General features: G+C 38.3%; 2 protein-coding genes across 2 annotated transcripts in view; one reads left to right on the top strand and one right to left on the bottom strand.

The window, feature by feature from the left end:
* Nucleotides 1-274: 274 nt before the first annotated feature.
* Orc4 (origin recognition complex subunit 4) lies at nucleotides 275-13,560 on the bottom strand. Its single transcript, XM_089643062.1, has 6 exons — nucleotides 13,003-13,560; nucleotides 11,332-11,457; nucleotides 10,170-10,392; nucleotides 7,301-7,833; nucleotides 5,809-6,017; nucleotides 275-1,381 (listed from the first exon to the last, which is right to left on the bottom strand). Exons 1-6 carry the CDS (start codon nucleotides 13,198-13,200, stop codon nucleotides 1,129-1,131), a joined length of 1,542 nt encoding a protein of 513 aa, XP_089499188.1. The 5' UTR covers nucleotides 13,201-13,560; the 3' UTR covers nucleotides 275-1,128.
* A 1,043-nt stretch (nucleotides 13,561-14,603) lies between these two features.
* The window catches only part of LOC149414628 (rab-like protein 6), a 29,401-nt gene continuing 21,784 nt past the window's right edge, over nucleotides 14,604-22,220 (top strand). The window contains exons 1-2 of the mRNA XM_089643181.1: nucleotides 14,604-14,779; nucleotides 15,144-15,269. Coding sequence (XP_089499307.1) covers nucleotides 15,152-15,269 — 118 coding nt within the window. The 5' untranslated portion in view covers nucleotides 14,604-14,779; nucleotides 15,144-15,151. The remainder of the gene's footprint in view (nucleotides 14,780-15,143; nucleotides 15,270-22,220) is intronic.

The following is a 22,220-nucleotide window of genomic DNA, read 5'->3' as shown; positions in this document are numbered from 1 at the left end:
ATTCTTGACTGTCAGGTCAGAATATTTCCATTATGCAATAAAATCCAAATAAATGAAATAAAGATTAAAAACTGTTTTTGAAAGGTGATGAGATACGCTTTTAAATTTTATTATTACAAGTTTTAAAAATTACTCGTTAACGTTTTTTCCATAGTAAAAATAAAAACACATTTTTTAAAACAAATGTATTACAAACGTTATTGTCGTTTCATATAAAAATAATTAATAAAAAATTCACCAAGTTTCATAAATTTTCTTTCAAATAGCGGTCGGTTTCAAAGAGGTGTACATTTTAATTTTTATGTGGTTAACTTTTAGATTTGAATATAAAGTGTGGTGTTTTTTCTTTCTAACACTGTTTAGATCATATTTCTCACCATGATAGTAAGGGAGTCACAATGATTTCTGTGAGACCAAACGAGTTGTTCCCAAAAGCAAATCAATTAAGTCCAAATTTTAAGTTTTAATAAAACCTAATGAAAGTTTCGGAAGTGAAGGATTATTCAGGATATAATCAAATAAAATACTGTGTAATTTAAAATTGGTAACTTTATTTGTAGAAAGTTTGTGGACCACTGAACCAAGCGCTCGTAATAAGGGAGGTGCTATGTAGAAAAAGGATGAACGCACATATTGAACTCCTTTGTGTAGTTAAATTGTAGAATGAAAAATTTTTGATTTGCCCTCGTACACTATGTCGAAACGTGTGCCACATGGGATAGATTGCGCTGAAATGACAAGCGTTGTAAAGGCAAAAATACAGAATATCTTTGGATTAATTTCAGAGTTCAATGTAATGATGGACTCATTTTATGAAGAGAGGGAGCCACGGTACCAGCTCAATTGAACGGGAGCCGTGAGCTCAGAGCATATGAGCATGAGAATACTGCGCTCGCCCGATGCGGCTATATGAATGATCGTACGACTCTTGGTACTAGTACACATCCTCGATTCAGAAGGTATAATAATGTCCAAGTGACGTATACCCTTTAAGTGTGGTTGAAATCTCCGACCATTGATGACAACAACTGTTGGCCATTAGAAATGAACAACAAGCAATTATTAAGTAGTATTTAATTATTTTGTCGTACTGAGTGATGTTTGTCTTTGTACAAGCGATGATAAACCTCAGACAATATCGCTGGCGGCCCACTGGGCCAGTTCCGTGGGCAAGGATCTGTACTGTTGGACCGCCTTTAGCACCTGCCCCCCGGTGGCCAGCAGGCGGTGCATCTGGTGCTCACGCTGCAGCCGCAGACCCTGAGACTCGCCGCGTACCGGCGCCACCAGCTCCACGGCACGAAGGTGCTCAAACGCCTTGAGGATCACGGCGCGCGGCACCGATTGTGAGGACGAGTTGCACTTGGCAAACTTCATATAACTGGAAAAGATAATTATTTTAAACATCCCGATATAACACATTAATTTAAGGTAAAAATGAAAAAAACTTTTAGTGTTCCAGTAAAAGGGAAACATTCACATGAAAACAGGTGTTTCTACGACTCCTTTTTGAGTTCAACAGCTCGGCTGTGGAATAACTTGCCGGCCTCCGTGTTTCCTCCCTCCTACCACATACCTAGTTAACCATGTTCACTTCTTCCTTTCCTCAAAAAGACCCTCCAAACAGCATCCCCAAAGACGACAGGCCCTGAAGGAAATTATTTTCCTTAGGGCCTCCTGTGTGGAAATAAAGTTTTAAAAAAGGTGTTTGAAATAATTGCTTTAGATTCAACAGTTTACCGCTTGTACTATGAGTTTCCGAACGTCATGTATATTAAACTATATTATGTGGTGTCTTTTTTATTTTCTTTTAGGTTTAAATGGTTATTGCAAAACTCCAGGTCATGATAAAAGTTATGATGCGAGGTAAAAATAAATGGTTATTGCAAAACTCCAGGTCATGATGAAAGTTATGATGCGAGGTAAAAATAAATGGTTATTGCAAAACTCTAGGTCATGATGAAAGTTATGATGCGAGGTAAAAATAAATGCGTTTACCTAGAAATACAGATGAATGAGAGATCTGTGTAAGTTACAAGACGCCAGAGCTCAATGAGTGAGAGTTTGTTTCCTAAAAGATTTTAGATCACAGTTTTACGGCTTTATTGTTTACTAGTTTTATGCCTAAAAAGTAAGGTTAACTTTGATTTTCATGACCATCATTAAAATGGAAACAATTGAGCCGCTATGCAGAAAAACAGTGTTATGTGAAAAAGTGAGTTTTGAGATAATTTTGGCTGTTAAACACTTCATTTGTCGGTAGTTAGCATAATATAACTTTATATGTAATAAGTACAATAAAGATAAAAGAAAGGTAGACATGGGCAGTTTATTCACAGCAGTGAATCAATTCAATCTCATTCCCCTGGTCGTGTGAATTGATTCTTTTTGTTCAATCATTTAATTCCTCAAAAAAAAAACGCTAGCACAGCTGCATTTAAGATTTTTTGCATTGTATAGCTAAGATTAAATCTTAAAATTACATTTTTCGATTTTAATAGGAATTAATTAATGTGAAGAAATCACACTTCCTATGTTCTAAATCTCAATAGTAAATAATACAACTGATTGAATGTTTGAAAGCAAGAGAAACACGTAATAAAGCAGGAGTGGGGAATCTGCGGACCCTGACGTTTTATGGCACTACAAATAAATAGGCGATCCAAAATCCCTTTTTAATTTCTTACTATTTTACTAATAAGAAATTAAATGTGTAATAAGAAATTATGAGTGTAATGCTTATTAAACTGGGAACTCGCTTACAGATAAACTTACAGTTATGGATTCATCTACAGATGCATTTAAGAAAGAAATCATTGATGGGCGTCGGCAGGGGGGGGAAGCTGCCCCCCCTCTAGACAAATGGCTAAAAAAAAAAAAAAAAACAACCGATTATTATTTTATTTTTTAACTAGCTGTAGCTGTTTTAAATAGCTGGCTGAGTCTGTCTGTGTAGATAAATAATAGCGCATTTTGCTTTTATGTCCCACAGATTACGGTAATTTTTCGTCTGCAACGCTTTTTCTGTGTGTTTGTGAACATATTTTTTTTTTTTTTTTTTATAGTCGGAGGCGGTTTACTTACGTTCCCCGCGAGCACTTAGGCCATAGGCCCATTGTACTATCTCCCATTTTACCTCATTCCCTTGCCAGTAACCCGGTCCCTTTTATGAAGTTCACCAGGGCTGTCATTGGATATGTGGCGATGTCTTCTGGTTCCACACTGTGTCTTCCCAGGTATCTGAGCCTTATTCCCAGCAGAGCGGGGCATTGGCACCATAGGTGAATTGGAGTCTCTTCCTCCTCTTCACATTTCCTACAGATGTTGGTGTTTTCCACTCCCAACAGTTGCATGTGTCTCCTGAGATGGCAGTGTCCCGTTAATAGTCCTACCAGTTCCCTCAGTGAGTTTCTGTCCATATCGAGTAGTTGCCTGGTTCGGTTAGGGTCCGGTCCGTTTATGAGTACTTTAGATTGCCTCATTCCGGGTGCCTTCTTCCATTCCTTCCAGTGTTGGGATTTGACCCACCTCTTGATATGTAGTTTGGTGTGGCAAGCTGCTACTCCTACGGCCGGCTCAGATCCCGCAAGTGGTGCTTTCGCCCCTTTCCTTGCTAGTTCGTCAGCCCGCTCGTTGCCCTCAATACCTTTATGTCCTGGTACCCAGAGCAGGGTTACTTTATTGATGGTCGCCAGTTCTATTAGGATAGTCCTGCATTCCATCACCAGTCTGGAGTCGCATCGGTTACTTTCCAGTGCCATTAAGGCCGCCTGGCTATCCGAACATATGTTTATGTTCTATTTCTGTACCCGATACTCATATTCTCCTGTGCGCAGGCTAAGATGGCTTTCATCTCAGCTTGAAACACAGTGCAGTGCATTCCTAGAGGTATACTGAGTTCCCTCTTAGATCCCTGTAGACAGACCCCGGCCCCTGTTCCTTCCTCCATCTTGGACCCGTCTGTGAACCAGATTAGTTCCTGTTTGGAGTTTGGACCTGGGACCGAGTCCCATTCCTCCCTTGTGGGGTACGTCACTTTAAACAGCTGTCCGAAGAAGTATTCGGTTTGTTTGCCGTCCTGCTTCATCCCAGCCGTCGGACTAATTGCCCTCAGTTTTGTGAACATAACAATTCATACTCCACTCCCTTCATATACCTATCCAAAGGAGCTTCCATGTTTCGGCACTATTCCGTGTGTTTATGAGAACTAATTTTCCACTTTGTTTGCTCTCGTCACTTACTCCAGTTGGGGATGACATGGTTCCACAGGGCTCCGAGTTTATTGAGAAATTGGGACTAATTGGACAGCAATGCCTTTTCAAGTGAGACCGGCGTAAAAGGTAAAACTACCGCCGGAAATGTATTAAAATAATAAATTAAATTAAAATACTTGGTTTTAGGTCACTTTATTTATGATATGAAACCAAGTATTTTCATTTAATTTATTTAAAATGTCAAGTGACAATGCGTTTGCTTCTTTTGAAAAATTATTAATGTAATATTATACATTGAAATAATTTAACTGTAAAAAAATCTTTTTTTTTAATTAGGCGCTCTAAAAATCGTAGGATACAAGGCCAAGGGTAAGGAATGAAGAATCAATTCCGTTTGAAATTGAGAATCAGATCAAGTGTGTCACAAGATAAAATTTAATCCATTCATTTAATTTTGCCCGCTGATAGACATTTTTCAGCCAATCAGCACTATCAGGCTTCACAGAAAAAGTTCAAATAATGATAAATATTCCAAGCGCCGTCCGCACAAACTGTCAGTTTCAAACGATCCATTCACATGTGACAAATGTTAACCGTGTAGACATGTTTGGTGTGTTTCCCGACTATGCACCGGTGCCGAAGGGATCAATGATGCTAGTTCCTCAGAGCATCTTCCATTGTAATACCGGTAAAACAAGGACAACATACCTACCTGACACCTCGGCTCTAAAGATTGCAATCTGTTTGTTAAGATAGGGGAATTTATCAAGGACCACCCAGAGTTTTCAGAGTCAGGGTATTTTTTCAGATATTTGGGGCTCCAGACCAGAGGTGGCTGCTAAATTCAACAGTGAGGGCACTCGCTATTTGTATAGGGTCAGCAATTTTGTCCTATTAAATTATCTGCAGGCCGTGTACAGTACGCTCAACTTCTGAGACGCCAACATGACTCTGGCTTTGATAAAGCTGTTACTTCGATAAAGCTGTTACTTTGATAAAGCTGTTACTTCGATAAAGCTGTTACTTCCATAAAGCTGTTACTTCGATAAATCAGTTATTTCGATAAAGCTCTTACTTCCATAAAGCTGTTACTTCGATAAAGCTCTTACTTCGATAAAGCTGTTACTTTGATAAAGCTGTTACTTCGATAAAGCTGTTACTTCCATAAAGCTGTTACTTCGATAAATCAGTTATTTCGATAAAGCTCTTACTTCCATAAAGCTGTTACTTCGATAAAGCTGTTACTTCCATAAAGCTGTTATTTCGATAAAGCTGTTACTTCGATAAAACTGTTACTTCGATAAAGCTGTTACTTCGATAAATCCGTTACTTCCATAAAGCTGTTACTTCGATAAAGCTGTTACTTCCATAAAGCTGTTATTTCGATAAAGCTGTTAGCGATAGCGTGTGAGGGCTCAATTGTATCAGAATCTGTCCTTATATCTCTATTATTCATTGTTCGATGAGAAAAACTGGCGTTGAAACTGAGTAGTAATTACTTGTCGAGCATAAAAATGGATGTTCTATGAATGTGGATATTTTTATGTTATAGAATAACTTTAAATGAGGGTTATCTTTAAAAAAAATCAGTTACCGATTCAAAACCATCTCGAAGTTCATGGGCTGGTTATCGAATATCTCTGTCTGGTGCTTCATGGCGATTACGAGGGACAGCTCCAGGATGGACAGCGACAGCAGTACCAGCAGCTTGTCGTCCGCGTTCAGGGCGCTCTGGCACGCCAGCGTCACGTCGCACACTTCCAGCTGCGGGTGGGCACTGGATAGCTTGCAGACCAGCTGGAACTACAAGAAGATCTCAATATTACACCATTTACAATTCAATGTTAATATAGCCATTCTGGCCACTAACGAAATTCCACCCCTCAGATCAACTATTCAGCCTACGTTGAAATGCTTAGAGTATGTATTTCAGAGCTGCTCAAGTATCGGGGCTCAAGAGTAAATCTGGCGCACAAGAAACTGGGAGCCTTGTATAGGTCTAGCAGATTCTTCAATGGTGACCAGCTGCCAACCCTACACAAATCTCAGGTACATCCACATCTTAATTTGGAACCTCTAGGCTGGAGCTCCCAAATACTGAATAAACCTGCTTGATTCTGTGCAAATGAGGGTGGTTCATCTGATGGACAATACGTTGATGTCAGCTTAACGAGAATGGCTGATGTTGCTGATTCGTTTAAGTGTAGGAACGAGCTACATTTAATACGGCCCTGCATTAACAAATCCCCTCCTACAGCCCCCCCCTTGACCTGCCTCACAACATTGCCCAGCCAAGTGGCGATATACAGGGTTTTCCAATTAGAGGTGTTATTTTGATATTCAATCGTAAAAGATCAATGGTTTCGTTGCTTGTGTGGCACGTAGCGCCGTCTTGTTGAAAGTAAACGTTTTCCAGATCAATACCATCCAATTCCGGCCATAAAAAATCATTAATCATCTCTCGATAGCGCAATCCATTCACCACCGTAACTGTTGCTCCAGCCTCATTTTCGAAAAAGTAACGTCCAATGACTCTGCCGGACCATAAACCGCACCAAACAGTCACACGTTGAGAATAGAGAGGTTTTTCAACAATAACTCTTGGGTTTTGCGAGCCCCAGATGCGACAATTTTGCTTGTTGACGAAGCCACCGAGGTGGAAATGGGCCTCATCACTCAAGATGATTTGCATTTAATTCACTCAAGTGAATTTTAATAATTTCAATGTATTGTTGAAGCGTGTATCGTTCCATTTTTATTAATGGCGTAGTTTCTACTTGTCAAATGTCAAAAAATGACAGCTTCGAAAGTAACATCTACCGAAATAGCGGGCTATTCAAAATAACACCTCTTGTGAGGTGTTATTATCGGTTATGGGTAAAATGATCGTAAACAAAATACGTACACAAAATCATCGTAATCAAAGTGATCATAATAAAATGATCGTAACTCTAAAATAATCATAGGCAAAAAAAAAGATCAAGTGGTAATTTATGATCAAATGATTATTACAACCTTTTTACGTACAATTTTTTGCATACAAACTTTTTGATTACAATCAAAGTTACCATTATTATCTAACTTACCAATATATTCCTGAAGGTCTGTTCTGATACATCCAGGTCATACAGTCTTTCGGCCGCAGCCATCACAGAGCTGTCCTCGCAGATGCTCGCTATATTCTCATTCCAAAATGACACGAAAATCGGATCCAGCTTACTGAACTCCTTCCAAGAGGATCCACACTTGGACAAGATATGAGGACTTATTTCAAAATCATGTAACTTTTCTTCAATAGTATCGGACGTATCAGACATTTCATTGTCGAAATCAGATTCAGAATTTTTAACATTTCTTGATTTGGTGGTGTTTTTATTAACTTTTGTTGGTGTATTGATTAAACTATTTTTTCGTGTGGTTTTTGTCGAGTTATTGAGGTTTTTTGTGCGGGTGATTTCGCAAGGCAGACTCAACAGGCTTCGAAAGAGTTTCATTCTTGTATCAAATGGTTTTTCTTCCGACTCGCTGTCGTTGGGGAAGATAAATATCTGACGATGAGAGAACCTCGATTTGACTCTTTTTTCAAGTAGCTCTATGACGTCCAGGCGGCATGTGATTCCTGAAACAAATATTATCAACTTTTAAAATATATATTATTTGTTTATCTCAACCCCTATGAGACGGATGAAATTTTGTAAATATTGAAAATTTTAATAAAAATAATAGACACACTTCTACAATGTCAACTTTCTTAGTGTGGAATTTTCATTGACAGTAACGAAATACATCCAAAACCACAGACATAGGAATTAATAGACGAGAAGATAATGGCGAGGGGTAAAATCAACTGTTGAAGAACGAAGGGAGTGAAGCTGACTGTGATTCGTCAATAAATCAATCTGACAGTAAATAGGCATCTCGCATTATAATATCACCATTTACTTCTTAAAAGTAAAATCTGCTTTTGAATGAATAGACATTTTTACATGGGAGCACAAATTACTCGCCACGTTATGAACAAATTTGCGAAGTCCAAATTCGGCAAAAAAATTCGGTTCTATTTTCAGAGTCGAATATTTCGTTTAAGTATTTAGTTAAGACACTTTTATAAATGTTCATAATTTACTTCCCAGCAACCAACCAGCTTTGTGTTTCGCGTCCAGACGTTTCTCGATGTGATAGTAACAACTGATTCATATTATACGATGTGAATATGCTTAAAATAAAGTAAAATAATGCTTATATATGGAATGTAATACGACAATTGGGTTTATTCTCTTTTTCACATCTATTTTTACAAGTTTTCATAGTACAAGTCAACATTTTGCCGTGTTATTTCGTAAAATGAACCGATGATGCCTCGACCATAGTTCGCACAAGAATGATGACGTCACGTTTTCAAATTTCACTTGAGGCCATACGCGAGCACAGCCGGCTCCAATGGAACCGGTATGGGGAGTGGGGATAATACGCTTTTAATCACTTAGGGCAGGTCTACTAATATTCATATGTCTATGTCCAAAACATTGAAAACTCAGCTTTACACACTGCAGTGCACCTCAAAGTAGTCATAATTTCACTGGACTGCAAACGTAGCCAGCCACATTACAGGGGTTAAATATGTACGCTTCATTGGGAAATTTCCGTGTCGAGACAGGCGTAGGAGGAACGTAAGTAATGGGTAACTAAAGTTAAATACGCTAATACAATATTATTTCTTTGAGGTTAACAGAAGATTTATAAAAGAAATAAAAAATAAATGAGAATAATAACAAAAATGTAGAAAGAAAAGATGAAATAAAATAGATATAATAATAAGGATAAATAATTATGGAAGTTGGGTTTTAAGATATATTTTATTAATAGGTTATTATACTAGAAAGTAAGGATTTATTTCAGTGCAGAAATTCTGGGACTAACTACCATAATATGAATTCCTCATTGCCCAAATTACTAATGGAGGGAAATAATTATGCCGAGTCAGTGGACATCTTTAATTTATCACTAAATAAATACAAAAGATTTTTACTGGGGCAGTTCAGTTATGTATAATTTTTATTATGTATTCTTATGTAAAAGCCTATATAAGTATGGCTGGAATTATCAAATTCAATAACATATTTAATCAGCAAAGCCTTCCTTGACCTAACCATATGTGTGACCTCTCCAGGAATATGCTCTCCTAATATGGAGTCCATATTTTGCAAAAGATATAGATCTATTAGACAGAGCCCAGAGACGATTTACAAAAATTCCAAGAGCATTGAAAAACCGGCAATATGAAGACTCAAGGAACTGAGGTTACCAACGTTAAAAGAAAGAAGAGAAATGGGTGACTTGATTGAGACTTTCGAAATTTTATCTGGACATTATAATTACCCTGGCATCCAAGAAATCTTCTCCACCAACAAAAAATATAAATCTCCGTGGACACTCCTAGAAAACACTACGTTGCAAATAGACTAGTGGATGCATTGAACGAACTTCCACAACACATGTCATCCATTCTACTAATATAAACCTATTCAAAGCTCGATTAAATTCTTATTTGGAGAGAAGAAAGGACTAACTTATTTTGAAATTTAAAACAACTCAATTACTGTTGAACTTGTGAAATCAGATATGAGCACCATCAGCAGAATGCTGCATGCTCGTTAAATAATAATAATAAGTAAGAAATGTAATACTTTTTTAACGTTGGTTTGGTTTCTAAGGTGATGCTGGTGTGCAGTAACAGGTTGTAATCATTATTTTATAAGCAATAATTATTATTAGCCTGAAACACTCATCCACATTGAAAAATCTCCTGATAAAAGATACATGACGCCAACGGGTCGTGTTTCAGGCTAATAATTATTGCTTATAAAATAATTGTTACCCTTTGTGTTATGCATAAAAAATCTTGTCTTAAACATTAGTTTACCAAAAAATAAGGCTGTAATCAATCTATCTCACCCAGAACACAGATGGGGGCCTGTCTGCTCTGCGCTATATCAAACAGGTTGTACAGGAGCGTCTGGCTACCGTGCGTATGGCAGAACATGTCAAACTCGTCCAGGAAGAATAACACGCTCTTGCAGTGCCGGTCCTTGCCGGACTTCAGGCACGACAGCAGAAAGGCCAGGTTCTCGGAGAAGGAACCAAACACCCGGTCGCCGATAGCGTTCTCCAGGGACATCTGTTCAAAAAAAAAAAAGATTTATAGTCCAGTCAGTAGAGGTCTTTGCTTAGCAAAAGGTGGTCTGAAAGATATTTTGATTTCACATTGTAAAGGTAAGTACCCTGAAAAAAAAATTAAGTTTTTGCCCTCGAATGACCTCCGCTAGGGTCGCCATTTTGTTTTTAAAGGTGCCAAAAATAGTTTTTTTTTAAATAATTCCTCAACAGCTGATCTTACTACAAAGTTATTTAGCACAAGAAGATAACATTTCTCTTTTTTTTCCAAGTATAATACACGAGTTATAGAGGCGAAAAGTTTTTTTTTTTAAATTGTGAAAAACCCTATTTTTGTTATTTCTGGCTATTCATTAAGCCGTGTCCTGTAAAATACAAATTCATTTCATGGGCCTTTTCTATCTCTATTGACTGGATTAATGTATGAGTGGTTTGCATCACTTGTAGCTTGCATGAATAGTAGGAGTAAACTGCGTATGTGTATTATTTTTATCTCTACTGACTGGACTAATATGAGTATGAGCATCACTTGTAGCTTGCATGAATTAGTATGTATGTATACCCACATACCACGTCAGCGGAAGATCAAATCAACTTGACGATTTTTCTGGCAGCAAAATAATCAGTGATCTAATCAAATGGCGAAGTAATCCGACCGCCACAACACGGGCATGCGCCTAGTATGGTGTGAGGCACAGCCTCCTCTGCCTCGTGGGGTATTAATATGAATTTACCTGTGTTGTGATGGCTTTAAGGGCTAGCTTGTCGTCTGTGTGAAGGAGTCCATTCAGCTGTACGATGATGGAATCCTCATGAAAGCCTGCTCTTTGATTCAAGGTGTGGAGAACAGAGTTCTCCGAGTGAGAGCCGCAACACGGTCGTGCACCTAGTATGGTGTGAGGCACAGCCTCCTCTGCCTCGTGGGGTACTAATATGAATTTACCTGTGTTGTGATGGCTTTAAGGGCTAGCTTGTCGTCTGTGTGAAGGAGTCCATTCAGCTGTACGATGATGGAATCCTCATGAAAGCCTGCTCTTTGCTTCAAGGTGTGGATAACAGAGTTCACAAGCTGAAAGTTAAATTGCCAATAAGTTCACCCTTCAGGCTAATTTGTTCGCTTTTGGGAACAACTCTTTTTATCTCCCTTATTGTTGGGGTGAGAAATATGATCTAAACAATGTTAGGAAGAGAAAAAAACCACACTTTATATATTTAAATCTAGAAGTTAACCACAGCAGAATTAAATTGTGCACCTTAATGAAACAAAAAATATATATATTTTGAGTCCTTGTGAATTTTGGATTCATTATTTTTATATGAAACAACAAAAATGTGAGGTGACAGAAATGTTTACAATACATTTTTCTAATAAAATAAGTGTGTTTTTAAATATCCACAAAATAGGTTCAAGTCCCCAGTCCACATTGGCCCAATGCATTGGGCAAACCCGCCAATGTGTGAACACTGTCGCCAACCTTATATATAAATATAATGAAAATACCCATTCTGCGTTGGCCATTTCACCTCCTTTTTTATATGAATACCGCACAAGAGTCCCAACTGCTCCTAATCGTCTGGAGCAAGTGAGACTACAGCAACCACAATTGGAGTATTTTGTGAGGCTGCAGGTAGTGGAGAGGGGAACGAGATGGGGAAGGGGAAGATGGGGGATTCCTGGCTAGATCGAGTCACCAAAAACGGCTAAAGCCATTTCAAGCAATGTTTCAATTCTGAATGTTGGTCTTACACCATGGCGATACTATATATTATTTTTAAATTAATGAATTGTGACACAACACAAATTCATCAAATAAAATTTACTTTTGCACCGGGATTTGAATTCGCAACCTTCGGATTGTTAGTCGAGACCCCTCGACCACGTAGGCTGTAAAATCTATATGGATGTGGAAATTATCGCAGCTTCAGCAATTTATTTGTACAGCACATAAAATTATTAATCATCGTAAATGTAAATCGACACGACTGCCTCCACTGAAAGCGTATTGCGAACTGAGCGTATTGCGTACCAACATGTGAACGCCCTTTGCGGGTTGGCCCCTAGATACCCGGCAATAATCGGTTTGACCGGCCAACGCACGCAACCACCAAGTCGTCCTGTACATGATGGGTCAGTGCATTGGGCGAACGTGTACACGCATTATTAGGTTTGGTTAATTAAGTCATTTGAACATGTGAACGCCCTTTGCGGGTTGGCCCCTAGATACCGAGCAATAATCGGTTTGACAGGCCAACGCAAGCAACCACCAAGTCGTCCTGTACATTGGGCGAACGTGTACACGCATTATTAGGTTTGGTTAATTAAGTCATTTGTGCATATTTAGATTGAAACAAAACTTTCACAAACATCAATCCTTAGGAAAAAATCCAAAATGGCAGCAAAGGGATTGTTTTATAAAACACATGTTTAACTTTGATTGAATAAAAGAGGAATTTTAAGGCATCATTCCTCGTGTAAATAGTTGTTTCTTACCTTAATTGTATTTTCCATAATCAGTGATTATTAAAAGTGCGGCAGTTAGGTAAATATTTATCAGAGACCGGGCAACACAATTTATTAAAGCTAGTAGGAGATGATACAATGAATGTGGATTACCGTAGTTTTTCCTGATCCTCGTGGACCGATAATGAGGGCTGAATTCGACTCCCCAGCCTCCACAGTCCGCGACAAAAGATCGCGTACATGCATTTTCTGCTGTTCGTGTCCGTGAAAACTTAGATCATCCTCCATGATCTTCATCTTTAAGTATTTTCTAGCCAGTTTAATCTGAAAGTCTTCGCTGTTTTGGTCCATTTTAAAGATTTAGTGGATATCTACGAAGACTGATAAAATATATCAATAATGCACGCCAATAAAAAGTCTACGGTCTATCGTGTGTCGATACAGCGTAATATTATTATAAATGAAACGAAAAGTAACAGAAATATATCAGCAAAATGGGGATTCGCATACGATATATACGAATATTTAATAGATGATTATTTATATTGTTACTGTCAACGACAAAGTGCGAGTGAATCGAGAATTGTAATCAGCAACTACAGCTGAGACATAAATAAACCACTCAGCTGAGAGCAACGTAACAAATCAGCAATTTAAATTTGACATATTGACAATAACATTAATATTGACATTACCGGCTTTCCCGCTGAAAACAATTTCGCGCATCATAGACCAAAAGGTGAAATGAATCATAAACAAACAGTTACATATTTGCGATTCTTTTAGGTAGGAACATGTAAAAGACGGAACAAGTTTTTTTGTTATGATTAATAATAAATAGCAAAAATAAGTAAGTAGATAAAAATGGCGCCTCTGACCAAAGCTATTGTTCCTGCTGAACTCAGAGTGAAATTCGACTCTTTTGAACTACAACTAAGCAGTTTATTAACAGAATATTTTAACGATGTTCAATTATAATGTAAATATAAGTGAACTTAATATTACATTTTTATAACAGTACTTGTTATAAATATGCCGATTATTATTATTGATATAATCTAAAATGATGGGCACGTTATACGTCAGGGTTCGCTGTCCTATTTATTATTATATTTTGTTACTAGCGTGCCTTCATTCTTTTTGTGAATCTAGAGTTTTTACATATGATTTCTCTCACGTGATAACAATCCAGTTACACAAATAGGTACATACTATTACAAAAATCTACTCAGATATAAGATATGTTAATTTGCATACATCTAAATAAAGATTATAACACTAAACAAATAAAAATTCAATTCATATTCCACTTTCCTCTTATATTCACAGTTAGATATGTTCTGAATCATGTTGTTATAATTAGGCCTGCACCGGTAAGATAGTTAAGTTCTGATGAACAATTATATGTTTTGTTTCTGTGAACTAGTAATTTAACTAATTTATCTTTTTGAACTGCTAATTTAACCATAAAATTTTGTACGGATTGTAGGTGATTAAAAATAATTTTGCATGAATGTCCTCAAGTGGTTATTCCGTATCGTAAAGTTTATTCTGTAAATAATTTTTAAAATATTGAATGAACAGGAATTAATGTTTCAATTAAAATATTTCGATTATCTAAATGTATCGATTATGCCATCACTAGGCGGTGCTTGTTGCCAATATCTCATGATCTCGGCGATAACCATAGATGGTTTATTTATGCCCATTTATGCCATAGATTAACATTTTCATCTTTGACTTTTGACGTTTATTGTTGTGACTTAAGCAGACTTAAGTAATTTGTTCCAAATTCTGAGACCATTTCCGAAAATGAAATGTGAAAACTTTTGTTGACCTAACTGTTTTGAACAAGATTCTATCTAGAATAATTGTTCTTACCTCAAATGTTATTTACATATTATCTTTTATAACAACTGGATCCATTAAGGTATACCGTTAGATTATTTTTATAACCATGTCGTGTGATGTGGTCTAAATAATGTTGTATCTTATCAGTTATTATAATTATTAAACACGGTGCATTTTTTGCGAATATGGTTTATGAGCTTTACTGTTATCAATACTCAAAAGATTCGACATGAGTGTATTTCAAATATAATAACAACATGTCTATTGTAGCATATGTTTTCTAAGACCGTTATTAAATGGAATGAGTAATTGTTGCTTCTTGTTCTTTATGAAGCTCCAACAGTTATTAAGTGGCTCAGCTAGCTGATGAGCGAGCGAACGAATATGGAATAGAGGTTCCACTGTACACAATTTATTTTATTAATTATTGTGTTATTTGGAAGGTTTCAAGATGTTTTCGGTGTTTAATCGCCTGACTAAGTCCGGGGACGGGAAGAAATCTTCGTCAGCCCCGGCGCCCATGTCCTCCTCCTTACAGAAGAAGTTTTCCAGAGGCGTTCATTATAACAGTGAGTATCGTAAAATAAATTCTGTTATTAGTTGAACCCATTTTATGGAATGTGTTGGCTTGTACAAACCTCCCCACATTCCGTAATAAACATGTAATTATTACGGTAAATATGCAGAAACCTCATCCTTCATATCAGTTTAATTACAACTATTTCAGTCCACGGAGAAGCAAAATAATCTATTTTCATTGACGGCATCTTGACGAAGATTGGAATAATATTTGGGGGGTGAGGTAACTAGCCACGGTAAGCTCAAAGCATTACTGCCGACCGGGCGAACTACGAAAGAAATACTATATAATGTATCCTCTAGTAGTGGAAAAGACCAAATTAAAGATGTTTTACATCTGTTCGGTGAGTTTTGCCGAACATAATCGGTGTGTTCCGTAACGCCAATTGCTTTTGACAGGCCGTGTACTAACCAATCGTATCGTCAGGATTTGAACTGTTTAGTTTAAGTTCGCACAAGTCAGCTAAAACGACGGAAAGCCGTGAGCCCAGCCAGTTGCACAAAAACGGTTCGACCTGTCAATTATCGATCCCCGGTTGTGTTATCGGAATAATCATAATACGTATTTATTATCGCAATTTAATCTAAAATAACGAGTGATAACGAACGACAGTTCAGTTCCAGTGCTGACAGATGAGGCTGATGCAGATTTCACCATCATTTCACCGGTAAGTTGCTTGTGAAGTAACGTTACGCATTGTGTTTCCGCATTCGCCTGTCAAAAACCGTATAATTAATTGATTTGTTATCTGTGTGGAATAGCCCTTGAGTCGGCTATTCCAACCCCTGTTCGTTTTTCGAACATTTTTGGTGCCGAAACTAGGGAACTTTAAGATTATAATCTATCTATGCCAAAACGGATATATGCTGTGGAATGTTTCTTAAATTTTGAATAATAATCAATTCGAACAGTAATTAGGTAGGTACCTAGCTCTTGAGTATTTACGACCTACCGCGCATATAATTATAATAGATTAAATTATTATCATTTATTTCGTTTATTTACGACCATAGTATTTACGATTTCATAGTATTTACGACCTACCGCGTATATAATTATAATAGATTAAATTATTATCATTTATTTCGTTTCGTTTTTAGGTACGTTTCCAATCGCGTTTATTCAACATGGCCCCAGCCATTCAAACATTGCGCCGGAAACGGACATTAGCGAATAATAGGTTAGTCAAGACACATGAAATAGCAAAAAGCGCTTTGCACGATGCAACTAAGTGCAACTTATTGTTAGCGCATTATACTACTCTGGAAAAGATAGTTCTTGAATTTGAAACGTCTCACGCGGAAATATTAGCTTTAGATGACACAAACGAAATTGATGAGGATAAAATTCGTGAAACCTTTGACGAGATGTATTATCAAATTGTCGAAATTTACCAGGAGTTAACCAGTCAGCCTCTCGATTGTAAGACCGCGAATGCGTGCACAAACGTTAAATTACCAAAAATAAACATTCCAATATTTTCTGGAAATGTCAAGCAATGGCCCGAATTTTACGACATGTTTAACGCTCTGATTCATGAAAACAAATCTTTATCCAACATCGAACGCATGCAGTATTTGTTCTCATGTTTATCTGGAGAAGCTTTAGGGTTAATTCGGACATTTCCAGTACAAGGAGCTCACTACGTTGAAGCATATCAAAGATTAATCGCGCGCTATCGTAACGCGCGTGAACTCGCCTTTACGTGTTGGCGGGAAATGCTAAATTTAAATTTTCCGCCTAACGATCCTTTTGAATTTCGTCGCGTGTTCGATGTATTTAATGAGGATTTAACAATTTTAAAAGAATTGGATCTCCCAATAGATAATTGGGACTTCGTGCTTTGTTATTTAATTCTGTCGAAATTAGATTCACCTACAAGATGCGCATTCGAACAACTGCAGTCTCCTACCGACCTGCCTTCATATTTGAAACTCAAAGAGTTTCTTTATAACAAATGCGAAGCTCTTGTACGAGACTTACATTTTTCGACTCGCGATAGCAGTACTATTGACAAACCTCTTGCACGGAACTTTAATCAGGCTGCCAAAAAACGCACTTCAGCGCTTCTTTGCGATCTTAAGAAAGGACAGCCTAAAACAAATAGGTCCTCGAACTCCACCACTTATCTGAAATGCTCCTGTTGCGGGGAAGACCACTCCATTTCCAAGTGCAAGGTATTTGCACTCAAGTCAGTTCAGGATCGCCTACAGTTTGTTCAATCACACCGTTGGTGTTTCAATTGTCTTCATTCTTCTCATTATCTTAAAGATTGTAAATCTTTGTTTACATGTCAAAAATGTCAGCAAAAACATCATACTTTGCTCCATCGAGACGAAAACGCTTCTTTGGAAGATCAGTATCAACACTCCACGGCGTCTACGGACCAGGAGCCTTCTTCCGACTCTAAAATTCAGGTCCTCACCAACTTAGGAGACAAGTCCATAGTACTATTGTCAACCGCCAATGTTGGCATTCGCGATTCATCCGGCCGTTTCCAAACCTTTCGCGCATTGATCGATTCGGGCAGTCAAGCTCACTTCATCACCGATCGTGCTGCGGAGCTCGTAGGCATCCCTCGTCAAGCCAGTTCTCAGAGAGTTAGCGGCTTAGGCCAATCTTCCGCAACCACGTCAGGAGTCATTCAATTAGAGATCGGTGTTAAGGGACGGGTTCTCTTCAACATCAAGGCACTTACGCTGCCAAGTATCTGTGGCAACATGCCAACTGTTCGTCTAGATAAGTCATCGTGGCATCAGTTGAGAGACTTGCCTCTTGCCGATCCTGACTGTCACAAACCGGGACCGATTGATCTTCTTCTGGGTGCTGAGGTTTTCTCTTGTCTTCTGAGACCTGGTAATGTGAATGGTGGTCCACGTCAGCCATCAGCTTTCAATTCTGCATTTGGTTGGCTTCTTCTAGGTTCAATTGGTTCGGACACTGCTCACGAAACGAAATCTTTCATCGTTACTAACGAGGACCGGCTCCACGAAGAGGTCCAGCGACTGTGGGAGTTAGACACCATTCCCCAGTCTTCACACCTCACTCATGAGGAACAACTTTGTGAACAAATGTACTGCACTGACCACTCACGGGACGGATCTTCGGGAAGATACATCGTATCCTTGCCTTTCCGAGAAAGTGGAAGGGATATCTCTTTTCCAGGGTCGCGTGAGATCGCTTTACGTAGATTCCATTCACTCGAGCGCAAACTCATAGCAAATCCAACCTTACGTGAACAATATTCTGCTTTCATGACTGATTATTTACACAGTGGTCACATGACTCGTGTTCCTGGAAAAGATTTGCACAAGGGAAAGTATCACATACCTCATCATTGCATTCTTCGTCCAGGCGGCACTAGCATTTACTTAAGAGTCGTTTTCGACGCCTCAGCGACGGATGTTAACGGATCCTTGTTAAATGATACCTTGCTTATCGGTCAAAAGCTTCAAAAGAACCTGCTGGAGCTTTTGCTAAAATTCCGTATACCATCGGTAGTGTTTACTGCTGATGTACGACAAATGTATCGCCAAATATTGGTTCTAGAACCAGATCGCGCTTTCCAAAGAATATTTTGGCGTTTTCATTCGTCGGAACCCTTCCACGAGTACCAACTAAACACTGTAACCTATGGTGTCTCCTCCGCCCCATTTTTGGCCTGTCGTACTGTCAAACAGTTGACCAAAGATGAAGGTTATGATTTACCGCTAGCGCGTCGTGTGCTAACTTCGGATATTTACATAGATGACATCGTTACCGGTTGTAACAGCTTAGAACAAGCTCAACAAACGAAAACCGAAGTTATCGAGCTGTTTAAACGAGGTCAATTCGAATTGCGGAAGTGGGCTAGTAACAAACCAGAATTACTCGCCGATCTGCCTCCGGAATACTGCCTCAATGACTTGGTGTCCATGGATGTTGATAACTCTCACATTCTTAAGGTATTGGGATTAAAGTGGGAGCCACGACATGATACATTTTCATTCGAAGTCCTATGCCTCGATCGCGAGTGCACTAAACGCACTATCCTCAGTGAAGTCGCTCGGGTTTTTGACCCTCTCGTTTTTCTATGCCCTTTGACGTTTTTCGCCAAATCCCTAGTACCAAAGTTGTGGGTTCTAAAGGTTGGGTGGGATGACACCCCCCCTGTTAAAATTGTTCGTCAATGGGATCGTTATACTAAACAATTACCGCTCTTGAAGTCGTTCAAAATCCCTCGATGGGTGTCATTCCCTCACATGGAGTCGTGTCAACTTCATGGCTTCTCAGATAGTTCGGAACTTGGATATGGCGCGGTAGTTTACTTGCAAATCATGGATGTTAACGATAAAGTCCAAATATATTTGGTTTGCGCCAAGTCTCGAGTCACCCCCACAAAAAAGATTTCATTGCCTCGCCTTGAACTGTGTGCGGCAGTTCTTCTAGCAGATCTATTAAAATTCGTCAAAGATTTATACGTACCATTGCTTCAGATCTCCAATACCTTTGCGTGGTCGGATTCAACCATCGTGCTCGCCTGGTTACGTTCTCTTTCGTGTCGCTGGAAGACTTTCGTGGCTAACCGTGTCAGTCACATTCAAGATGCCCTCGAAGGGACTTCCTGGCATCACGTGTCATCTGGAGATAATCCAGCGGATGTCGCTTCTCGTGGTCAATCTCCAGCCGATCTGATCGATAACACGTTATGGTGGGCGGGGCCTTCGTGGCTGATCCAGTCATCCGATTCTTGGCCGTTGTTCGATGGCAATTTCGACGAAATTGAACTTCACTCTGAGGAACGAGTTCGATCTTTATTTGTCCAACAGGACGAAAATCTGGTGGACCTATTATTAGTTAAATTTTCTTCGATTCGGAAGATCCAACGCATTCTCGGTTACTGTCTTAGATTCATATACAACCTACAGAATAAAGAATCTCGTCGTTTGTATCTTCCATTAAACCGTGCCGAAATTCACACTTCACTTTTGACAGTAGTTAAACGCACTCATCATGTACATTTTAATAATGATATCACACGCTTGAAAGAGGGCAACCTTATGTCGAAACAAATGCGGAAGCTTAATCCCTTCATTGACGACCACGGTGTGCTCAGGGTGGGTGGCAGGTTATCTCAATCTGGGCTCGAATTCGAGTATAAACATCCTGCCCTATTTCCTCGCGAATCTAAGCTTACTTCTCTTGTGATAGACGCTCTACATCGAGAACATTGTCATCCAGGCCCCGACGGCGTTGTTCGTATCGCTACGGTTCGTACATCGAATGGTTCTCTTCTCACGAGACCATTACCCAAATTGTGTCCATTGCCTAGTCAATGTGACTAATCATTTTCGCTTCCGCGGCGCATTCTTTCTTATCATTTTCATTATTATTATTAATATATATTTTTTTTCTTTTTCTTCTCTCTTTTCACTGTTTCTTCGTTCACGCAACGTTCCACAGCATTGCCCGTTTTGTTTCTAAATTTTATTTAAAATACACGTTGTTGTATTTTGGTGGGCGGAATGTTCCGTAACGCCAATTGCTTTTGACAGGCCGTGTACTAACCAATCGTATCGTCAGGATTTGAACTGTTTAGTTTAAGTTCGCACAAGTCAGCTAAAACGACGGAAAGCCGTGAGCCCAGCCAGTTGCACAAAAACGGTTCGACCTGTCAATTATCGATCCCCGGTTGTGTTATCGGAATAATCATAATACGTATTTATTATCGCAATTTAATCTAAAATAACGAGTGATAACGAACGACAGTTCAGTTCCAGTGCTGACAGATGAGGCTGATGCAGATTTCACCATCATTTCACCGGTAAGTTGCTTGTGAAGTAACGTTACGCATTGTGTTTCCGCATTCGCCTGTCAAAAACCGTATAATTAATTGATTTGTTATCTGTGTGGAATAGCCCTTGAGTCGGCTATTCCAACCCCTGTTCGTTTTTCGAACACGGTGTCTCGCCACAATATTCTAAATCTTAATTATGGTTTATTTCAATACTATTATTTTCTATTACTTTTTATTTGGAATTTCCGACCTTCGTTGCTAGACTATGATTTATTTGTAAACAATTTATTTAACAAAGGCGGTGAATACTAATATATTATGTGTTGTTGGAATTTCCATTTTTAATTGGTTATTTTTCGCCACTCAATTTCTAATAATTTGGTTGATATATCGATGGTTATGTCCATGGAAGTAAAAACCTTAGAAATGGCAATCTGCATGGAAAGTATGCTAAGTGGCTTTTAAGGCATACTTAAGGTCAACGTCAGACTGTTTCAAATTTAATTTTTAGATATTTTAGATTTTTTTATAATTACTAACGAGCGACCTCTCGGCCATTGAAATTATATGGATGATCTATGTTATCAAAAACAGTTTATCATTTTTAACAGGTTTTTTAAATTCATGGTAAGTGGTATTATTTTATTATGGATGTACTTCAGAGCCTGTATAAATGTTGTATTGGTCAATAAAAAAATTACATCGTAGCCAAAATTTATTAACATATACCCCCATGTGTATCCCCTGTGCCTTCTTACCGTATTATCATGACAACAGGTAGTTGAGAGCGGAGTTTTACTCCAAAAATATGCTTCATTCTCTAGTATGGAATATGGGTTCTATTGCCTTTCCATGGTTGTCCTATTAAAAGTTAATTTAGTTGTCCGTTACAATTACTTTACAGGAATTATGGACCTTTTAAATGTTCATTTGAGTGCTGATTTCAATAAAAATTTTATTAAGGTTATTAGCCATGTTACCTATTATCGCTTTCGGTTATCTCTTTATCATTCTTATGTCATCTTTATTTTGTACAGCAGTTTTGTGAAATTTCACTGCAAGTACTGTTTATCATAAATAATTTATAAAAACTCTCAGATCCACTTAATATTTATGTTCGAAATTGTAAATATTAGTGTAGACAGCCTTGATTTAATTAACCTC

Source organism: Hesperophylax consimilis, chromosome 19, assembly GCF_061612785.1.
Source record: "Hesperophylax consimilis isolate HC1 chromosome 19, BYU_Hcon_1.0, whole genome shotgun sequence".
In the NCBI taxonomy this organism is placed as follows: Eukaryota; Metazoa; Arthropoda; class Insecta; order Trichoptera; family Limnephilidae; genus Hesperophylax; species Hesperophylax consimilis.
This window is presented reverse-complemented; position numbering and strand designations above follow the sequence as displayed.